Genomic DNA, 17,292 nt, shown 5'->3' on the forward strand with positions numbered 1-17,292 from the left:
ATAAGTTATTTATCAATTCCTAATTTCTTGAGGAGGTAAATTAATTTTGAACTTAGTAGCTATTTCAAATGACATTATTTCAGGCTATCCTCATACCACATTAAAATTGGTCTGATTATCTAAAACATCAAGTGACAAAAGAGCAAAAAATATAAATATATATATGTATATATATATATATATATATATATATATATATATATATATATATATATATATATATATATATATATATACTGTATATACTGTATATATATATATATATATACTGTATATATATGGGGAAAACACAGTAGCTCTATCTTAAAGCCAAAACGTTGGTGCAGCCATTTAGTGATTAGACCAACTGCACGGCTCAGATGAGAACGCTGCAGCCATGATGTCATCCCATCCTTAGCACCATGATGTCAGAGACAGCATGCAGCCAAACACTGAGATTAGGATTATTCTCTGCGGGCCTGAACATCTGCTGTACACAAGTGGAGTGAGACAACTGGGACCAGAAATCCCTGAAGTAAGTTGTGTGCAGTCATTCACACGAGAACAGCTTTTTACAGCAGCACTGCCAAACATAGAGGCGATAATAATGACCCACTGTTTAGATGTTAGATTTGTTTAAGGCATTGTTTTATCAGCATAACAAAGTAGATTTGTGCACGCTAAATATAAAGTCCTGGGCTTAATTCAAAAGAATCCCTCCCTGTTATTGTGCAGCAGAAGCACAGCAGCTGTGAAAGTGTCACTATGTTAACTATGTTCTTCCAACCACAGCAGGTGTGAACCAGTGCCGACTGACTTCTGCTCTGCACCACACACACACACACACACAAACAAATACACACATTATAAACAGGCCTAAAAACATGCACAAGCCCCCTCCAGCCCCCACAGTGAACTAAAATCCACTCATATGCACATCTGCTTCCCCAGCAGTGACTGCTGAGTAAACATAACATTAGCCTCTGCTTCCCTTCTCAAGAGATCATAAGAGGACAAAAATGGCCGTGCGATTGTGTTACTAAAACCTAGGCCTACTCAGATAGATGAGGTCACAATTCACTGCCCTGATCATGTCATTAATTTTGTTTGAGGGATTGACCCTAAAATGTTTAATCACCCTTCTCAATAAGCTGTACTTCATTATTTTATGAGCAGAGTAACATTTTTTGTGTGTGTTTTTATGGAGCAACTTAAGTGTGGGGACCTCACACAGATCTTTAAAGCTGCCAAAAGAACATAGTTAAATTACAATTACAGGCTACAAATAGCTTTAACTCACAGGTCAGACATTCAGGAGAAAAAAAAAAAAAAAGTCTGGCATAAAAAAGAGGCAAATGTCTGCAGCCACACACAGAAACCTAATTTGCATTAAATCAAAAGGCCCTGCACAGCGACAGCCATAAAAACTGGTATTTAAAGGTGTGCAGTAACATAAATCATTCTGTACTCTTGTACAACACCGCTGTTGTACCACAGATGTATAGTGTCGGCTCCAGATAAGGACTCTATAATTATTGGTTATCTTCCATCATCCACAGACACCACAGCTCACCATTTCCTTACCGTGGGTGTCTTTTCAGCCTTAATCACAGCTTTGCCCAGCAGGTATGTGGCTTGCCAGGTTCAGTCATGTTCGAAAAGCCATCATTCAACAGTTGTTTTTTTTTTCCGACCACAGAGAGGTGGTGCCAGGCAAGTCTCTTCATGCTGCCCTGGAAAGTGAAGGTGAACAGTTTTTGAGGAGTATCAGAGCCTGTCATAAGATGGACAGTTATCAAAATATGAGATGCTGAATGGATCCAGCTCAAAGTTTAACTCAATGCCGTTTCCTTCTCTGTTGGAAAGCTTGGCCTCCGTTGGTAACTGTTCCCTTAATCCCGATACCCTCACAAAAAATGCAGTATAACAAATTGCTGTCCGATTAGTAAATATGCATTTGCTTGTCATTTCATTTCGGGATAAAAATAGCTTTTCTTTGAAGGCTTCAGAGGAGTTCTAGCGAACACACAACATCATAAAGAGCAATAAAAACAACAGCTAGATCAGTGATAAAGTTGTAAACCAACCTGAACCAGGGTTAGGATATAAAACAACATCTCACAGAGATCTGTTCACTCAGTCATCCAGCCCATTCAGTCAACTAAGCTTGAGCTACGTAGCTTGAACTGAGTTGGACAAAACAATCAGTCTCCAGATGAGCCAGGCTGCTAGAAAATGCAAAAGCAAAACACTTGCAACAGTAATTGCAGCAAAAGGTTGGTCTGCAAAGTATGACCAACCTTTGCAGGTTGGTCATCACACATTTGGTGTGATGAAATTTGCACACCAAATTTCATCACCTCATTTTGAATTAGCTCTCTGAATGTTTTGCGGTTGCGCACAAGTTGTGCAGGTTGTGGATGCAAACAGCTGATAATACTGAGATACGATCAAACAAAGAAGAGAAGCTTCAGCTACAATTCACACATATTTAGGCACAGAAGTACTGAGCTAAACTCTGTTGTAAAAGACTTTCTGTAGAAATTTGCCTAAGTCATCCACATGAAGACATATACTGCTGTATTGTTATGGTTAAAAGGGAGACCAGTGAGTTCCAGTGTCTTTGCTTAAGCTAGATTTGGAAATGGCTCATAGGATGTCCAAATAAGCTATATTTTAGCTTATTTTATAGGATATAAAAATCTAATTTTTATGTGTGGGCTCACAAACATTTAGTCAACATCTTTAGAAAAAAATCTAGGAAATAATCAGTTTCCTGTCAGTTCAGCTATGATGACAGGACAACAAACTGTCCATAGACAAGAGACACATCTCACTTCTGCCCTTAATAGTATGCGGCAACGTTTAATGCTTATAGTTTGGTCAGTACTAGTTTTATTTAACCAAATGGAAAAAGTGAAAAAAAAAAAAAACTGACCTTTTTTAGTCAATAGGTCCAATCAATGAACAATGATGTGGAAGGTCAGGCTGGTTGATGAACTCATCATATTTTAAACATTTTTAGACACGAGTAGATATCTTTACGTGGAGATCTTTTGCACCTCTTACTTTTCAGTTATATTTTCAAAATTATTCATAGGAAAGGTTATGTCTACATTGACATGATAGTCGCTGCAAATTTATTCAATACAGCAAAGAACAGAAAATCAGGCACCTGGTTTTCTGCTTCTGTAGCTCTTCTGCTCTAACATTCAACATTTTGTGTTCAGAGATGGCATTCTGCACACTTTGCTGTAAAGGTGTGGTTATTTTAGCGACTGCTGCCTTTCTGTCACCATAATCCAGTCTGCTAGTACTCCTCACATATGGCACGTTCATCGTGAAGAAAAAATAAAAGTAACTCACTGGATCTTTTTTCTAATTCTAAGAATATTCTCCATAAACCGGAAGGTTGTGTGTGAAAGTCATAGAAGCTCATTGGCTTCTGAGACACGCAGACGAGCCTGTTGTAATAATGTCACCTAAATTTTCTTCCCCCTCATGATGTTTCTTTGGAACTTAACAAAGTGTACCTAATAAAGTGGCCACTGAGTGTTCTCATGTACAACGTAACACAAAACCTCGTTCGAAATTTAGTCTTGTCGAGAAAAGCATGCCTAATTTATTATCACTTTCAATTGCAGTTTAAATGGCAGAATGTGTGCAAATACGTCAGTTGTTCTTTCTTGTAAAAGAGGACAGGATATTGCACTTTTGTCAGTTAAACCCGAAACCACAATCTGCAATAAAGTCACAACGGCAGACGAGAAAACTCTTAGTGCTTTCTGCAGAGGAGAGCTGTCCGAATAACTGCTGTATCATCTTCCTCTTTTCTTTAAGTGGAGTTTGATTGATGGCTGAAGGGCGTGTCGGCGATGTGCTGTTGACAGATCTAGCCTTGTGACTTGCCTTTTTGTCAGACCTCAGTGGAGACAGGAAGCCAGAGGAAGTAAAAGAATAAAAAAAAAAAAAGACATTTGACCACAACTACATCTCTGAGCCTGGACAGCCTGCAATGTCTCAGACAGCTCTCTTTGGTTATGACTCAACCATACCACCACTTTGTTTCGTTCTATTAGCGACTAAAAGCTTAGATTAAAAAAAGGCAAAGAATCTATTTTCAAGTAAAAATATACAATATATTTGCTGTAAAAACGTGTACAGAATGCCTTTTAGCTCAATATATGCTATACATAAGAGTTCCAACAAGGGTCACTTCCACATCCTTCATGATTTACAGAAAATGTCTCCCGTAGCAACCACGGTTTATGTACATTGTTACAAACATATGAAATAAAACAGCCCTTGGGTGCGTTTTAAGAGGCCAAGATGACGCGCAACCCACTTGTATAAAAATCCCTGAAAAATGTCTCTTTGTTGAGGTAAGAACGCTCCGGTCAATCTCGCTTCCTCTCATTTCCTTTCACGCATTAAATTCATTCACCTGTTCAAATACAAGATATGACGAAAAGAGGGAGAGAGAGAAACAGAGAGGGCGATGAAAGCTATTTACACACGGGAACTCCTATGAGAAGAAGTAGCTGCAGGCTGAAAGTGTCAGAGGAAAACACAAAATAAGGTGGGTTTCCAGTTGTTTGTACCCTTCTTACTTACATAGCTGCTCCTTTTTAACTGTGGGGAAAGCCAGTATTTCATTATATCTCAACATGGTAACTAACAGTTCAGTTTTAATATATTGTTTGCCAGATGCTAGAAGTCTTCTGTGAAAACTCAAGCAGCAGGAAAACTGTAGCTGCCTCCATATGGTAGCTTTTTTCCCCTCAGCTAAAATAACAACACATCTTATATTGGACCCCAGAAAACATTCGGATTGGCCACAAATTTTTTATCAAGGCATTATTCACAAGTAGACATGGGCCGGTATCAAACTATACCACGCTTTTTGACATTTACAGCTCAAAGCCCCCTTAAATTTCACACCATTCTGTCGTTAGTTAATTAGAAGCCAGTTCTGATTATTCAAAGCAGAGGGTAGTGCTGCCCCCTTCCCAACCTGTTGCTGCCCACTGGCACACTGGTGGGTTAGCTGGCTGGAAGAAGGTTCCCAACTGTTCCTTCACTTACAACAGAAGAAAACTGTTCAAAAATATTTGAGAGTTAAAGAAGGGTTCTGTAAACTCTTATTAACACGGCTGCATATCTGTTAGGAGCTGATCGCTGGTTCCAACAGCACAGTTAGCCATACTAATCAACAGTCTAAGAGTAGCTTCTTTAAATTAAATTGTTACAGCAAGAAGAAAATTATTTTGCACAAGTTCTTGTAACTGGGTTTCTATATAGTCTTGAATGAACTATGAAAACATTTTGAGTTCCCAGACTGCTTAGTTATCATTCTTTGTATTACCTTATAGTTAACATCTTAATTTCTAAAAAATATACAACTTTATTTATTTATAGTTAAAAAGCATCAATCTTTGTTTGGCCACATCACAACTTCAATTTTTGTGAGACTTGATCACTATGGTTTTTGAATTACTAATAAATATAGATAAATACACATTAATTTAAAAGGGAAATTTCTTAACTGGATAGGACCTTTTGGCTGTTAAAAATAAGGTTTCAAATTGAATTTGGATTAAAGTGGACTTGTCCTGTTTAAATCATGTCTGGTTTAAACACCAAACTGGAACTTCTAGCTTTTTATAAATTTAAAAACAACCTGATAGCAACGGTTGTTAATGTAAAACAGTTGAACCCAGACATTTCAATGGTTTTCAGATTAATTGACAGAAAAACCCTTTACTACACTCTTGAATTGGAAACCAACCTAAACATTATGTTGTTTTACCACTTGTGGAACATACCAATAATAAAACACACATAATACGGATATTCTGTCATAATTTTGACACTGTAGCTGTTTATGGTAACATTTAATATAAAAATGTTAATGAACTTTTATTCAATTTTTTCATTATTTGTGGATTTTAATATTATACATTGTGCATAATGTATAATATTTTTATTATATGTAATATTTCAGCTACAGTATGAATAGATTTATGCTTTTCTCTGTTATATAAAAAGAATTACCTCATGTTAAGCATTTCTGATTAAAATTTTACAATAATGCTGTGAAACTGTTGTATTTTTACTCAAAGTAATCACACTGTGAAAATCTCATACCAGCCCATGCCTATTCATAAACAAACTAGGAAAGTACAACAGACAACAGTCCAAAAACATTTAAAGTCTTAAAAAGAAATATTATGAAAAGTCCATCTATAATGACTGTACATGGCCATTCATTAATACAAATGTGGTGGAACGTTAGATTGCTTCTTTGTTAAGATATTAAGGCATTGAGACAGGAGCTTATGGATTCTGTGGCTTTAACAGATCAATGAGGCTTGTTGTGAAGTTGTTGAACACTATTGCTGACTTACCGCTTGCGTCAGCAAGTCAGGCATCTGACAAGCTCAGAAAACCACCACAGGAAACAACAACAACAGCATAAAAAAACTGTTCCTGCTCCTCATGTCGACTCCAGCTGAAACACATTGTGATTGGTTGGTGTGGTGAAGAAAAGCTGCTCTTCGCTGGTAGAGCGGTTGTCGCAGGGTGTGTGCTGCCCCAGCGTCCTCTCAAAGTCTAAGAGCTGTCCCATGAAGTTGAAGTTTGGTGAGATGTTGGACTTCTTCCTCTTCACAAAGTCATAGGCGTCATTTAGAGACAGGTTGAGCCTCTGCATCAGGTAGGCCACGGTGACTGTGACTGAGCGACTGATGCCGGCCAGGCAGTGGACAAGGATGCCACAGCGCTTAGATCGAGCCTCATCTGCAGCAGAGAGGGAAAAATCCAGGTCAGGAATGTGTAAACAAACAACACCATTCTAGCAGTATTATGAGTGTTCCTTTAATAGTGCAAATCTAGCTCAGGCCCACTGTGAGAAGACAGTTGTCAGCTTGCAAAGCTAGAATCAAACCCAACCCCATGGAGCGGAAACATCACTTCCTTCCTCATTCAGTGTTTGAACCTACTGAGAATCCCACCCGTGACAAACACAACAACCACCAAACGAGTGAGTAGCTGTGGTTTCAGGTGTAGTCATGGTGAGAAACACCAAACCAAAAGCAAAACTGAAATGCAGCGCTGTAATACTGCCATAAAACAACAAAAATATGTCAAGTAAATTTAGGGTGTTGTAATGTAATCAAACTATTAATAAAGTTTCTTGTTTTACCTTCAACTAAACTTCCATGGAAACAAGTGAAAAACACAGGGACTTTTAAATAAACTGATCATACTTATGTTTTCTGATACCAATTTCCAGTTTTCTTTCATATTCTGATTCAGATTATGACCAAAAGACTGTTTTTATTTTAAGGACTGTAACATATACCTGAAAAATATAAGTACCCTGGCTTTCTTTAAAAAGGTAATAGTTTTAAATATTTTTTTTTTTTACCAAATAAAGAAAATGCATTACAGTTAATGATAAAAAATTACATTGATTTTCTATTATCTGAGATATCAATCTAATTATGGTCTAATTAACTGGTCCATCTCTACCGTTCACTCTTTAGTCTAAAATTACCACCAAAATAGTGTAAACCAGTTAGACTTACAAAGTAAAATGAATTTAAAATCGACAGTAAAACATAATAATTACCAATAAATGATATAGCTTCTGGAAAGAACTGGGACAAGTTTTGACTCCAGTGATCCGAAATAGGGATCTTCTTGTATCTGAAGTGGCTCTTGTGCTCAAACACGTTGGGCAGATTAGGTGTGACGTTCAGGATGTACGTAATGTTGTACTGGCCCAGCACATCTAAGTTGCTGGAGTCTTTGGCACAGCCCAGGTAGAGGTAAGGTAGGATTTGGACGGGAAAGTCTGGCTGATTGCTGGGGACGGGACTCTCCTCTGATTCCGTCGCGCTGCTGGGTTCTCGATCAGATTCGCCGTCTGAACAGTCCGAGCTGATCCGGAGACCTCCGAAACCTAGAACGGGCATCGGGGGAGAGGAGCTCGGACAGGAGCTGTCCAGGAGGGTCTCGCAGTGTTCTGGATACTCTGTGTGGAACTTCACAAAACCACCTGAATTGAAATACAAACACAGTTAAATGATGTCTAAAAAGAATTATTTTAGTTCACGATGAGCCAGTGAAACAGTCAGAAATCGGAATTTCAGAATTTCTCCTTTATTGGAAATGATCTATTTCTGCATATCAAACTATGTACTAAAACTAAATACTCCAACTTACTTAAATGTCTAAATGCAATTGACTTTTTCAGGCAAAAAAACGGATAACAATTGCAATATATTTTGGATTAGTATATTTAGTCCTTGGATCATAAAATTATAATCTTTCAAAACCGAAATGGAAAAGAGATATCAGCACTGAAATGCCTCATGTGTACATATTAAAATAAATTAAAACTATTTGTTTATTAATATGTCTATCAAAAACATAAGAGATGATTTGACTACTTTATTTAAAAACAGAAAAGTAGCATTTATTTCTACAGCAGATATAATAATATAACATAGCTACGAATGTATTACTACAGATTATTAAAGTTCGAGTAATCTAATCTATAACATTTATTGTTATTTTGATACATATAGTTTCCACACCATACCAATCGTTCTTTTTCCCCAGAGATAATTCCAGTAAGCCATTTTTTTTTCATTCTTGTAAGCAAAACAAAAGTGTAATAACCTTATTTCAACCAGCTGAGTGGTGGTGTAAATAAATAAATAGGAGGGGGCACAACTACTTTATGTCACAATCAGAAAACAGTTTAAGTGTAAAACCTGCCCCAAACAGGTAGGTTTACCTTCTTTCAGCTAGCTGACCAAAGGTGTGCAGCAACACACACTCAAAAAAAAAAAAACATCCTGCTTTTCTCTGATTTAGATATGACAATACCAGAAACCAGACTATGCTTATCGAAACGGTAAAAGCAGAAAAGCATATTTACTTTTGGTATCCAGAAGTATAAGACCCCCGAGACGGGCCATTCATGAAATACATGTCTGTTCCTGCTGGAGCGAAACATGCCGCAGCCATTTTGGAATTTTAATTGAGAATCTCAGCAGTGACACAAACTTTTGAGCAGCTTTCAAACTGCAACCACACGACACAGGATGAGCTCACAAGTCAGTCTCTACAACATAATAATAACAGAGACGTACACATACTTTAACGAACGAAAAAAAAAAGAACAGCCGTCCAAATGGGAAACATTTAAAATGATTTTTTTTTTTTTTTTTTCCCGGTCTAGTTTACAGTTACAGCGCTAAGTGTCAAACTGCACTGGTCAAATCCATCCCAAAACACATGTCCTTAACGAATAATTTAATCGTTTCTAAGTTTATACTGACATTAAAAATAGTTACCTTCAAGAAAGTACGCTTTACAGCCGTCTTCTCGCAGTTTGTTAAGAAGCAGGAACAACACAGTGGCCGGGGAGCCGCTGTCCTGCCAGTCCGCGGAACTCTCGTCGTACAGGACCACCGTGTCCGTCTTGCACCGCCTTACGAACTTCTCCTTGTCCTCGTGTTTGGGGATGACGGTCTGGATCGGGATGTTGCCCTTCTTGAACCTCCGCAGCATGAGCCCCGTCATGGCCAGGTTTATGGCGGTCTCTATGTGGGATGATTCATACAGCTCGTGTGAGCGGCAGTCCAGCAGGAGCAGAGAAGTGCCTCCGGTCTCCAACTTCAGCTGCAGCCATTCCACACTCTTACTCGGCCTCGCGTTAGACATATCGCACTCAGTCTCATGCTACACGCAAAGCACTCGGAATACTTTGTTTAGTCCGTCATTGCGCCCAAAACGTCAAGAAGAAGGAAAAAAAAAAAGAAAGAAGCGTTAAATGTTGCTCCGCCAGTCCATGGCGCTTCTGCTTGAGCGAAAAGATTTCCCCTTTTTCCTCCTCTCTCTTTCCATCAGTCAAGTAAGTGAGAGCTGTCCCAGCGAGACGAAGAGTTTCTAAACACTTCTACTTCCACTTTAATGTCAGTCTTTTTATTGCCAGAAAAAGTCCTAATCAACTTCAGCTGCTCCACACCGTACCAAGGTTCAGCGAGCACATTGTCGTTTATATCATTCCGATGCATGCGAGTTTTTTTCTCTTTACTTTTTTTTTTTTTTTTTTTTTTTCAGATGACAGAAGAGCGAGTCGAGGGGAGGAGTTTGCTCATACAATTTAAAGTCATAGCAGAGTTATCACAAAGTCTGGAATGTCTGAATGAAATCTGTTTGAGATTACTTTATTAGGGAGAAACTGCTTTCCCTAGCCAATACTTTGTTTTATTCCCCACGGATGGATCCTAGAAACTAACAATATCATGGAAAAGTTCACTTTCTGAAGTAAAACTCATATACAGTGCTATGAAAACAATAATTATCCTTTACAAGATTTGTTCTAAGCTATTTTTGCCTTTTTTGTCACACTAAAAAAAATTAAAAAGCAAGGTGTGTAAATAAAATATTTACCCATAATCAATAATCAATTATTTGTGATTAACTAGTATTTTATCAGGCGCATCAAAGAAATTAGTTTAAAACAACCTGTCTGACAACAGGAAGTAGGACTCACAAACCAAAACATCATGCAAAAGAAATTTAAGAAACAAAGTATTTGTCATCTATTAGCCTGGATAAAGTTGTAAAGCTATTTTTAAGTTGTTAGGACTCCAGTCAACCACAACAATCAACAAATGGAGAAACAGAACATTCTCAGGAGTGGCAGGGCTATTAAAATTACTCAACAACTCAAACACTGATGCAGTCATTCATGCAAAAGGTGACTGCATTTTTATGGACATTTTTATGGACCTTATGCAATTTTCTGACTATTTAATATGTCCATTAGCTACAAGCTATAATCGTCCAAATTTGAATAACTACAATAAAACTTTAAAGACATTCTATTGTTGAGGTGCACCTGTTATGGTACTCATTTGTGGTACTTATCACTGGTGGTTGTTGTTCTCAATCTAACACTGTTCCAGTTCAAAGTTTGAAAATCAGTGGGTTTTGTCAATGGATATGCTCAGTTAATAGATTAAATATAACTAGAAATACAATGTAATAATATTGTTTCTACTTATAAACAGTGTATCAGTTGGATTGTACTGTATGTGTGAGAGATTTGTTGAAGTACAAAATGTTACAAGTGCAAATAAACATTTTTTTTCCCCAGTTATCACTACATGGGAACATTTAGTTTTCAAAGTAAGACTTTCAGTGGATATGGAAATGCATTCTCACAGTTTTTTTATGTCACAACAACATTCCCCTGGTCTATTTAGAATTTTCTTCATCACAGCTTCAGCAGAAGTGTCAGCTGGTGCTTTTACACACATACACAAAGCGTATTTATAGGTGTACATACTGAAAACTTCAGTCAAAGAAAGCCCACCACTGATCTTTCTCTCTCTTCATACTCCTCATACTCTTACCTGTCAGGCCTACTTCATCCTCCCTGGAAATCAGTCAAAAATCACCAGGACCTAATATGATGTGTTGCCAAAACCTATTAAACCTCCACTTCTCTCAGAACTAAACTAACCTCACACTCCCTCGCCTCAAATAACTTTCTGGATCCTCTGGTTTTCAATTAGGTTCTGAAAAGCAGAACTCAGTTGTTCTGTTTTCAATTAAAATAGCTTAAATTAATTAATTAATTAAATTATTATTTGGTAAATTATCATTTATCAATGATTATTTATGAAATAATCATTAATACATATCAATAACCTTATTCGCCAGCTGTTGAATTTGCATCAAATTAAGCTCTAAAAACACAGTAAGAAGGTTAAAGTATAAACTACTAAATAAACTGATTTTCTTACATTGTTTTTCAAATACGTTTTAAACTAGAGTAGTGAGTCTTAAACTGAATCTGGTTCAAATTCCCGAGTAAGTGCCGAAACGGCTGGTTTTTAAAACTAATTCAGAAAAAGATATGAAAGTTTACTAAATGTGGTATGAAAAATATGCTTCACTGTAGCACAATTCAGTACAGGTATGACATGTTTCAATTTTACAGATAACATAGGAATTTGAGTCTGGAAAAGTTTGGAATTTTGTGCTTCCACATCTCTTGTGACTGTTTTGTCTCTTCTAGTTGCGTGTCACTAGATGCTTGTTGTTGCAAGAGATCTAACAAACAGATATGTAGTTAGTGGTATGAAATGAGCAAAGATAGAAGGCTTTAGGTCATTTAGTCTTCTTGCTTTCTACACCTTACGACCCTAAACTGTTTTATTCTATGATTTAGTCCATGGTTTTTAGCACACATCTAGATTTTGCAATCCAGGTTTGACATTGAATTCACAAGCCTAAATCTAAAGTACAGTTGGTCATAATCCAAATGAATCGAAACTGTTTATAAGTCAGAGTGCACTTAACTGGCTATGTCCTCAGTGGAAGAATGATGTCACCTATGAAAAAAAATGACATTACAAGATAAGACACATTCCTAAAACAGACCTCAGCCTTAAGTTTTGGAAAGAAAATTGAGGACTTAAAACATATAATTAATATTACACATGTGCGTCTTTCACAAGGGCATATTCCTCCTGAGCATCTCTGTATGGTTTATTACTAAGACGTATAATGATGTAGGAGAATTATGAATAAAGAGTCTGGAGAGAGAGAGAGAGGGGGGGGGGGGGGGGGGGGGGGGATAGCGGCAGTGAGATGCTTGCAGTGGGAATCCAGCCATGCAGCGGATCTGTGAGCACACGTGAGTGGGGTCGGCAGCAGGGGAGGTGGTGAGGGGGCGGGGGGAGTCACAGATGTGCATGGCATCAGGATTAACACAGAGAGGAATGGAGCTAAAACCTGCAAACACATTCACTCACCCACAGGCCCTCTCAAGCATTACCTGATTACGCAGCAACCGACATCATATTATCGCCACGCTACACTGCATCACCATGTCTGCACCTGTCTCCAACATGGAACCTGAGTTTTTTTTTTTTTTTTTTTTTAAATACATACACACGCATGCACACCCCCACACTCTGCCCATGGCATCTCATGCCCACATGATTTGCCGCTTCAGACGAACCCTCTACAAAACTTGCCGAGATAAGAAGCTGTGAAGCCAGCACGCACATATAAATGGAGGGAAATGAAGTGTGACAAAGAGGTCAGGAGATGTACAAGGATTCGCTCCTGCCTACAACTCTTGTAGTGATCAAAACCCACAAATAAAATCTGCCACTGATCCAACATCAACATATCTGAATGCATGTAGAGTACAACTTGAGTTTTTGATTAAAACCCCGTTTTATAAAACAATATGTATGCTCCACTTTCATTCCTGTTTTTACCACAAATTTTGCTTTAAAGGTGAATTTAAAGCGATTCTCCCAGAGTGGAGAGGATCAAAACCATCCTTGCTTCACGGAGTCGGAGGGTTTTTCAGGTCAAGTGCTGCTTTCAGGGCTTTTATGCGTGTGTGGCGGATGCGGAAATGATGGTCATGTGCAGATGTTCTGCGGGATAAATTCCAAGCTGAAACAGATGGGAGACAAACATCGGCTTCATTCATGATATTCTTCTGCATGCAGGAGTGATATCAGGGCAATTTTCGCGCAAATGTGGCGATCACTCACACAACTCTTAAAAAAAAAACTACGGATCAAATGATTACCAGCAGGAAAATATCTCTGCTCTATTATTTTTATTATCTTTAATTACCCATATCTGATTAAGCATGCCAGTTACACTGAAACAGGATTTGAGCTGCACGAATGTGTGCTTGGTGCAATTTAATAAAACCAGTGATCCTCCACATTATCTGGATGTGAAACATAATATCCTCATACTCTCTCGTGGTTCATGGGAAAAAAAAGCTCCTGCACTAGTTATGAGTCATCAGCTCAGGAAGGAGGCGTCTAATATGAGAGCCACACATCTGCAGAAACAGGAGACCCACTACGCCCCCACGTGGTGAAGCATTGCATGCCACCTACTGCAATACATGAATGGTTCTGCCCTCAAGCTGTTTACACATAACAGACCTATTTTGTACATCTTAAGTTTATTTTTACAATACAAGCTAAAAAAACCCCCCATCAGTTTAATTTTGATGAAACTGATTTTGATTAAACTTAATCAAGATTAAACCCATCAGGTCAGATGGGTTTTTTAGAAACAGAAGCAATTCTGCACTTCTAAACGTCATAAAATATTAGATATAATCTACCTGTCAGGAGAACTTTATTGTAAATCTAAACCAGTTTAGATATGCAATAAAGTAGAGCATACAAAACTAATAACCTGGTTAGTTAGATGTACAATGGCTTCATGTTATTGTTGGTTTCAGATCATGTGAATGTGTGATATTTCTCAACAAAGTAACACAATGCGAACTTAGTGAAACACTATTATTGCATCACATCATTAGTATGAAGTTATTGACACACCTAATTATTTTACAAACACGGAACCAGATTGTGCAATATTTTATAATAAAGGAAACAATATTACTAACAAGGAAGGATTATACTAAGCCTTGGCAATAAAGAAACAGTTTCTGCAACAGGGCAGAGAGAACAGTGGCACTATAAATAACTAACTTTAAGTCAGTTCAGATCAATTCAGCTGAATTCAGCTCAGTTCCATTAATTTCATTTTTATTATGCCAATTTACAACAAATGCAAATTCAAAGCACTGGTTGAATTCATTGCTAACTGAAGCAATGAATTCAATTAATTAAGTCAATCCACTTCATCCCAGTGTAACCTAACCCATATTGACAGATTCAGATTTAAATACAACCAGTAAAATTTTGTTGATCACATAACAACAGTAGCTAGGTATTCAGTGAGAACAGTGTTCCATGGGATCGTGAAAACATGGGATGCTGTTTTATACTGTAACCCTGCTTTGAACATCTCTAACTATAACTTTATACCTGATCTAATGTTATCTAACAAACCACTTGAGGCTGCGTAAAACAATCACATTAATACTCAGATTAAAATAAATTCTATGCTAATTAGGTGATTTCTTAAAGCATTTTGAGGCAATAGTTGTTATTTAGGGGTACGAGAGTAATGGGGCTGAATGCAAATGCATCGCTCACTTCTTAAATTTTAATAAAAAAATAAACCATAAAATCTTTTCCTTCCGCTTCATAATTATCTGCTATTTTGTATTTGTCTTTCACTTCATATCCCAGGAAAATATGTTGCGGTTTGTAGCTGTAATGAGAAAAAAGTACTGAAAAGTTCCAACGGTGTGGTTACTTTGCCAAGGTACTAAAGATGCAAAGTGAAATCACCTGGTAGCATTTTCCCCAGAGTAAATGAAATAGAGCTATTGGCAACAAAGCCGGACATGAACAGCAGCGCTGCATCCTCTGTATGTGTGGTCTGTTTTCTTCCTTTCAATCTTTTTTTCAAAAAAACTGTCATACTGAAATGTTTCAACTTTGACAAAAAAAAAAAAAAAAAACTGGAAAGAAAAAGATTTTTATTTAGGACATATTGTTTTTCTAAAATAACTATCAAAAATAATTAGGTTTACCTGCTGGGAGATTATCTTTCTGCATGTAAGATGTTTGATAGAAAAGGCTTCTCTTCTACTACAACAAAATTTGTGACTGATAATTAAAAACAGTTTTCAAATTTAAAAAATATGTTTTCATCTACATTGCTGCACACTACCTAATGAACACAATGATGCACCTACCAACCGTTAACATTCATGATCAGAAAAAGTCTTGAGTTTGGATTTGTTTTTATGAGAGTAGACCCTGTGTTTCACTGTTATTGATTAATTTAGTACCAACCTGCTCTGTGTGGGAATTTTAAAGCATGCCAAGTTTCCCTTTGCTGACAAGTTTTATAGAGATGCTGATTAAATTTTCCAGCACATTATGGGCCCTGCAAACTGCCAAAAGTGCTAATAACTGATCGAATCACAGGAAATTATGTTCACCTAAGCCCCAGAAAAAAACACATGAAGTGTTGTCAGAAGGGAGATGAAGGACCAACTCCCCAACTGTAGACAAGCTGAAGACTGCTGAGGCAATCTGGACTTTCTTAACACATGAGCAGAGCTACAAGCTGATCGCCTCCACACCATGATGCAGTTATTCATGAAAAAGAGCCGCAACCAAGTAATGAGGGCTTAAACTGCAAGCGCCTACTCTTCAATAGGTTGACATTTCTAAAGTAGACATGAATTTTCTTGTATTCTCACTTAGCATTGTCATTTTCTGATATACTGACTTGTGGGTTTTTACTAAGTGTCGAACATATGAATAAAATTACTAGAAATAAACTTTTTATAATACATTATTCTTTGTGTAATGTATCTATAAATGAATTTTCCTTTTTTAGTTAAAGTAATAAATTAACCTTTGAATAATGTTCCAATTTACAGAGATGCATTTGACGTGCACTAATGTTATAATAATAAATAAATAATAGCATTTGTCAAATCACAGAGTTACCTCATTAAATCAAATGAAAGTCGAAGTGGAGTCTCCTGTGTGGTACGAGTATTTACTGGACATCTTCTTTTAGCTCCAGCCTGAACTCTCTTATAATCTTATTCTTTTTCCTGTATCATCTCCACAGGTGATGTCATTTTTACACAGTGTAAAATTGTAAGGAAATACAATATGTATCAGGTCATTGACCATAACAGCAGTATTCTTATTGGGTATCAATATTGGCCCCAATTTTCATATCAGAACATCCCTAGTAAAAATATATTTGTAAAAGATTTTAAATTATGTTAAAAATACCACTGTAAAATAAACATATATATATATATATAGACGTGTGTGTGTGTGGGGGGGGGTAAAAAAAACGGTTCTATACTTTTATTCCACTTTTAAATGCATTTTGATGAAACAACAGAAAGGTTTTGTTATTGACCACTTTTCCAACGCAATACCAGTATTTCTATTCACAAAAACAGAGGTTACATATTTCCCACTACAGTTGCAGCCGGCTTCCTTGACAAAAAAGTGTAAAGCATACACTTCATACATGCTTTTGATTGATCAGCCTTAGTTGATGAGTAAATGATTACTATAAAGAAACCACTGAGAATAAACTAGGAATGAATAAAGTTATTTTGGCACGATCACAAATCAACCTTTCTGGTGTTGTCGCAATGTTAACTCAACTGTACCTTTAACACATTTAATAATTTATTTCTGACAAAAACCTTCCAAACCATCAAGTTGTTTCTATTATAAATGAATAGATGGAATTAAATTGGAATAAGCAATATATTATTTCAAATGCAACACTTCCAGTTCCTAAAAGCTGTGTATGCTAAAGCTTTTAAGAATACATAAA

The 17,292-nt window shown here is 37.0% G+C and overlaps 1 protein-coding gene across 1 annotated transcript; it reads right to left on the reverse strand.

Annotated features, from left to right (window-relative positions):
* Positions 1 to 4,096: 4,096 nt before the first annotated feature.
* Positions 4,097 to 10,086, reverse strand: LOC116720896 (dual specificity protein phosphatase 7-like). Its single transcript, XM_032564374.1, has 3 exons — positions 9,348 to 10,086; positions 7,613 to 8,041; positions 4,097 to 6,777 (listed from the first exon to the last, which is right to left on the reverse strand). The coding sequence occupies exons 1-3, from the start codon at positions 9,715 to 9,717 to the stop codon at positions 6,476 to 6,478; spliced, it is 1,101 nt and encodes a 366-aa protein (XP_032420265.1). The 5' UTR covers positions 9,718 to 10,086; the 3' UTR covers positions 4,097 to 6,475.
* Positions 10,087 to 17,292: the final 7,206 nt, after the last annotated feature.

The sequence above is a fragment of the Xiphophorus hellerii genome, chromosome 1, assembly GCF_003331165.1.
Source record: "Xiphophorus hellerii strain 12219 chromosome 1, Xiphophorus_hellerii-4.1, whole genome shotgun sequence".
NCBI lineage: Eukaryota > Metazoa > Chordata > Actinopteri > Cyprinodontiformes > Poeciliidae > Xiphophorus > Xiphophorus hellerii.

What these genes read in the sequence shown, in the direction of transcription:
- LOC116720896 (XM_032564374.1), bottom strand. Translation starts at nt 9,717, where the DNA reads ATGTCTAACGCGAGGCCGAGTAAGAGTGTGGAATGGCTGCAGCTGAAG. An exon ending in TAAAGCGTACTTTCTTGAAG is followed by an intron (nt 8,042 to 9,347) that starts GTAACTATTTTT and finishes ATTTCAATTCAG; the next exon opens with GTGGTTTTGTGAAGTTCCAC. An exon ending in AGAAGCTATATCATTTATTG is followed by an intron (nt 6,778 to 7,612) that starts GTAATTATTATG and finishes TCTCTGCTGCAG; the next exon opens with ATGAGGCTCGATCTAAGCGC.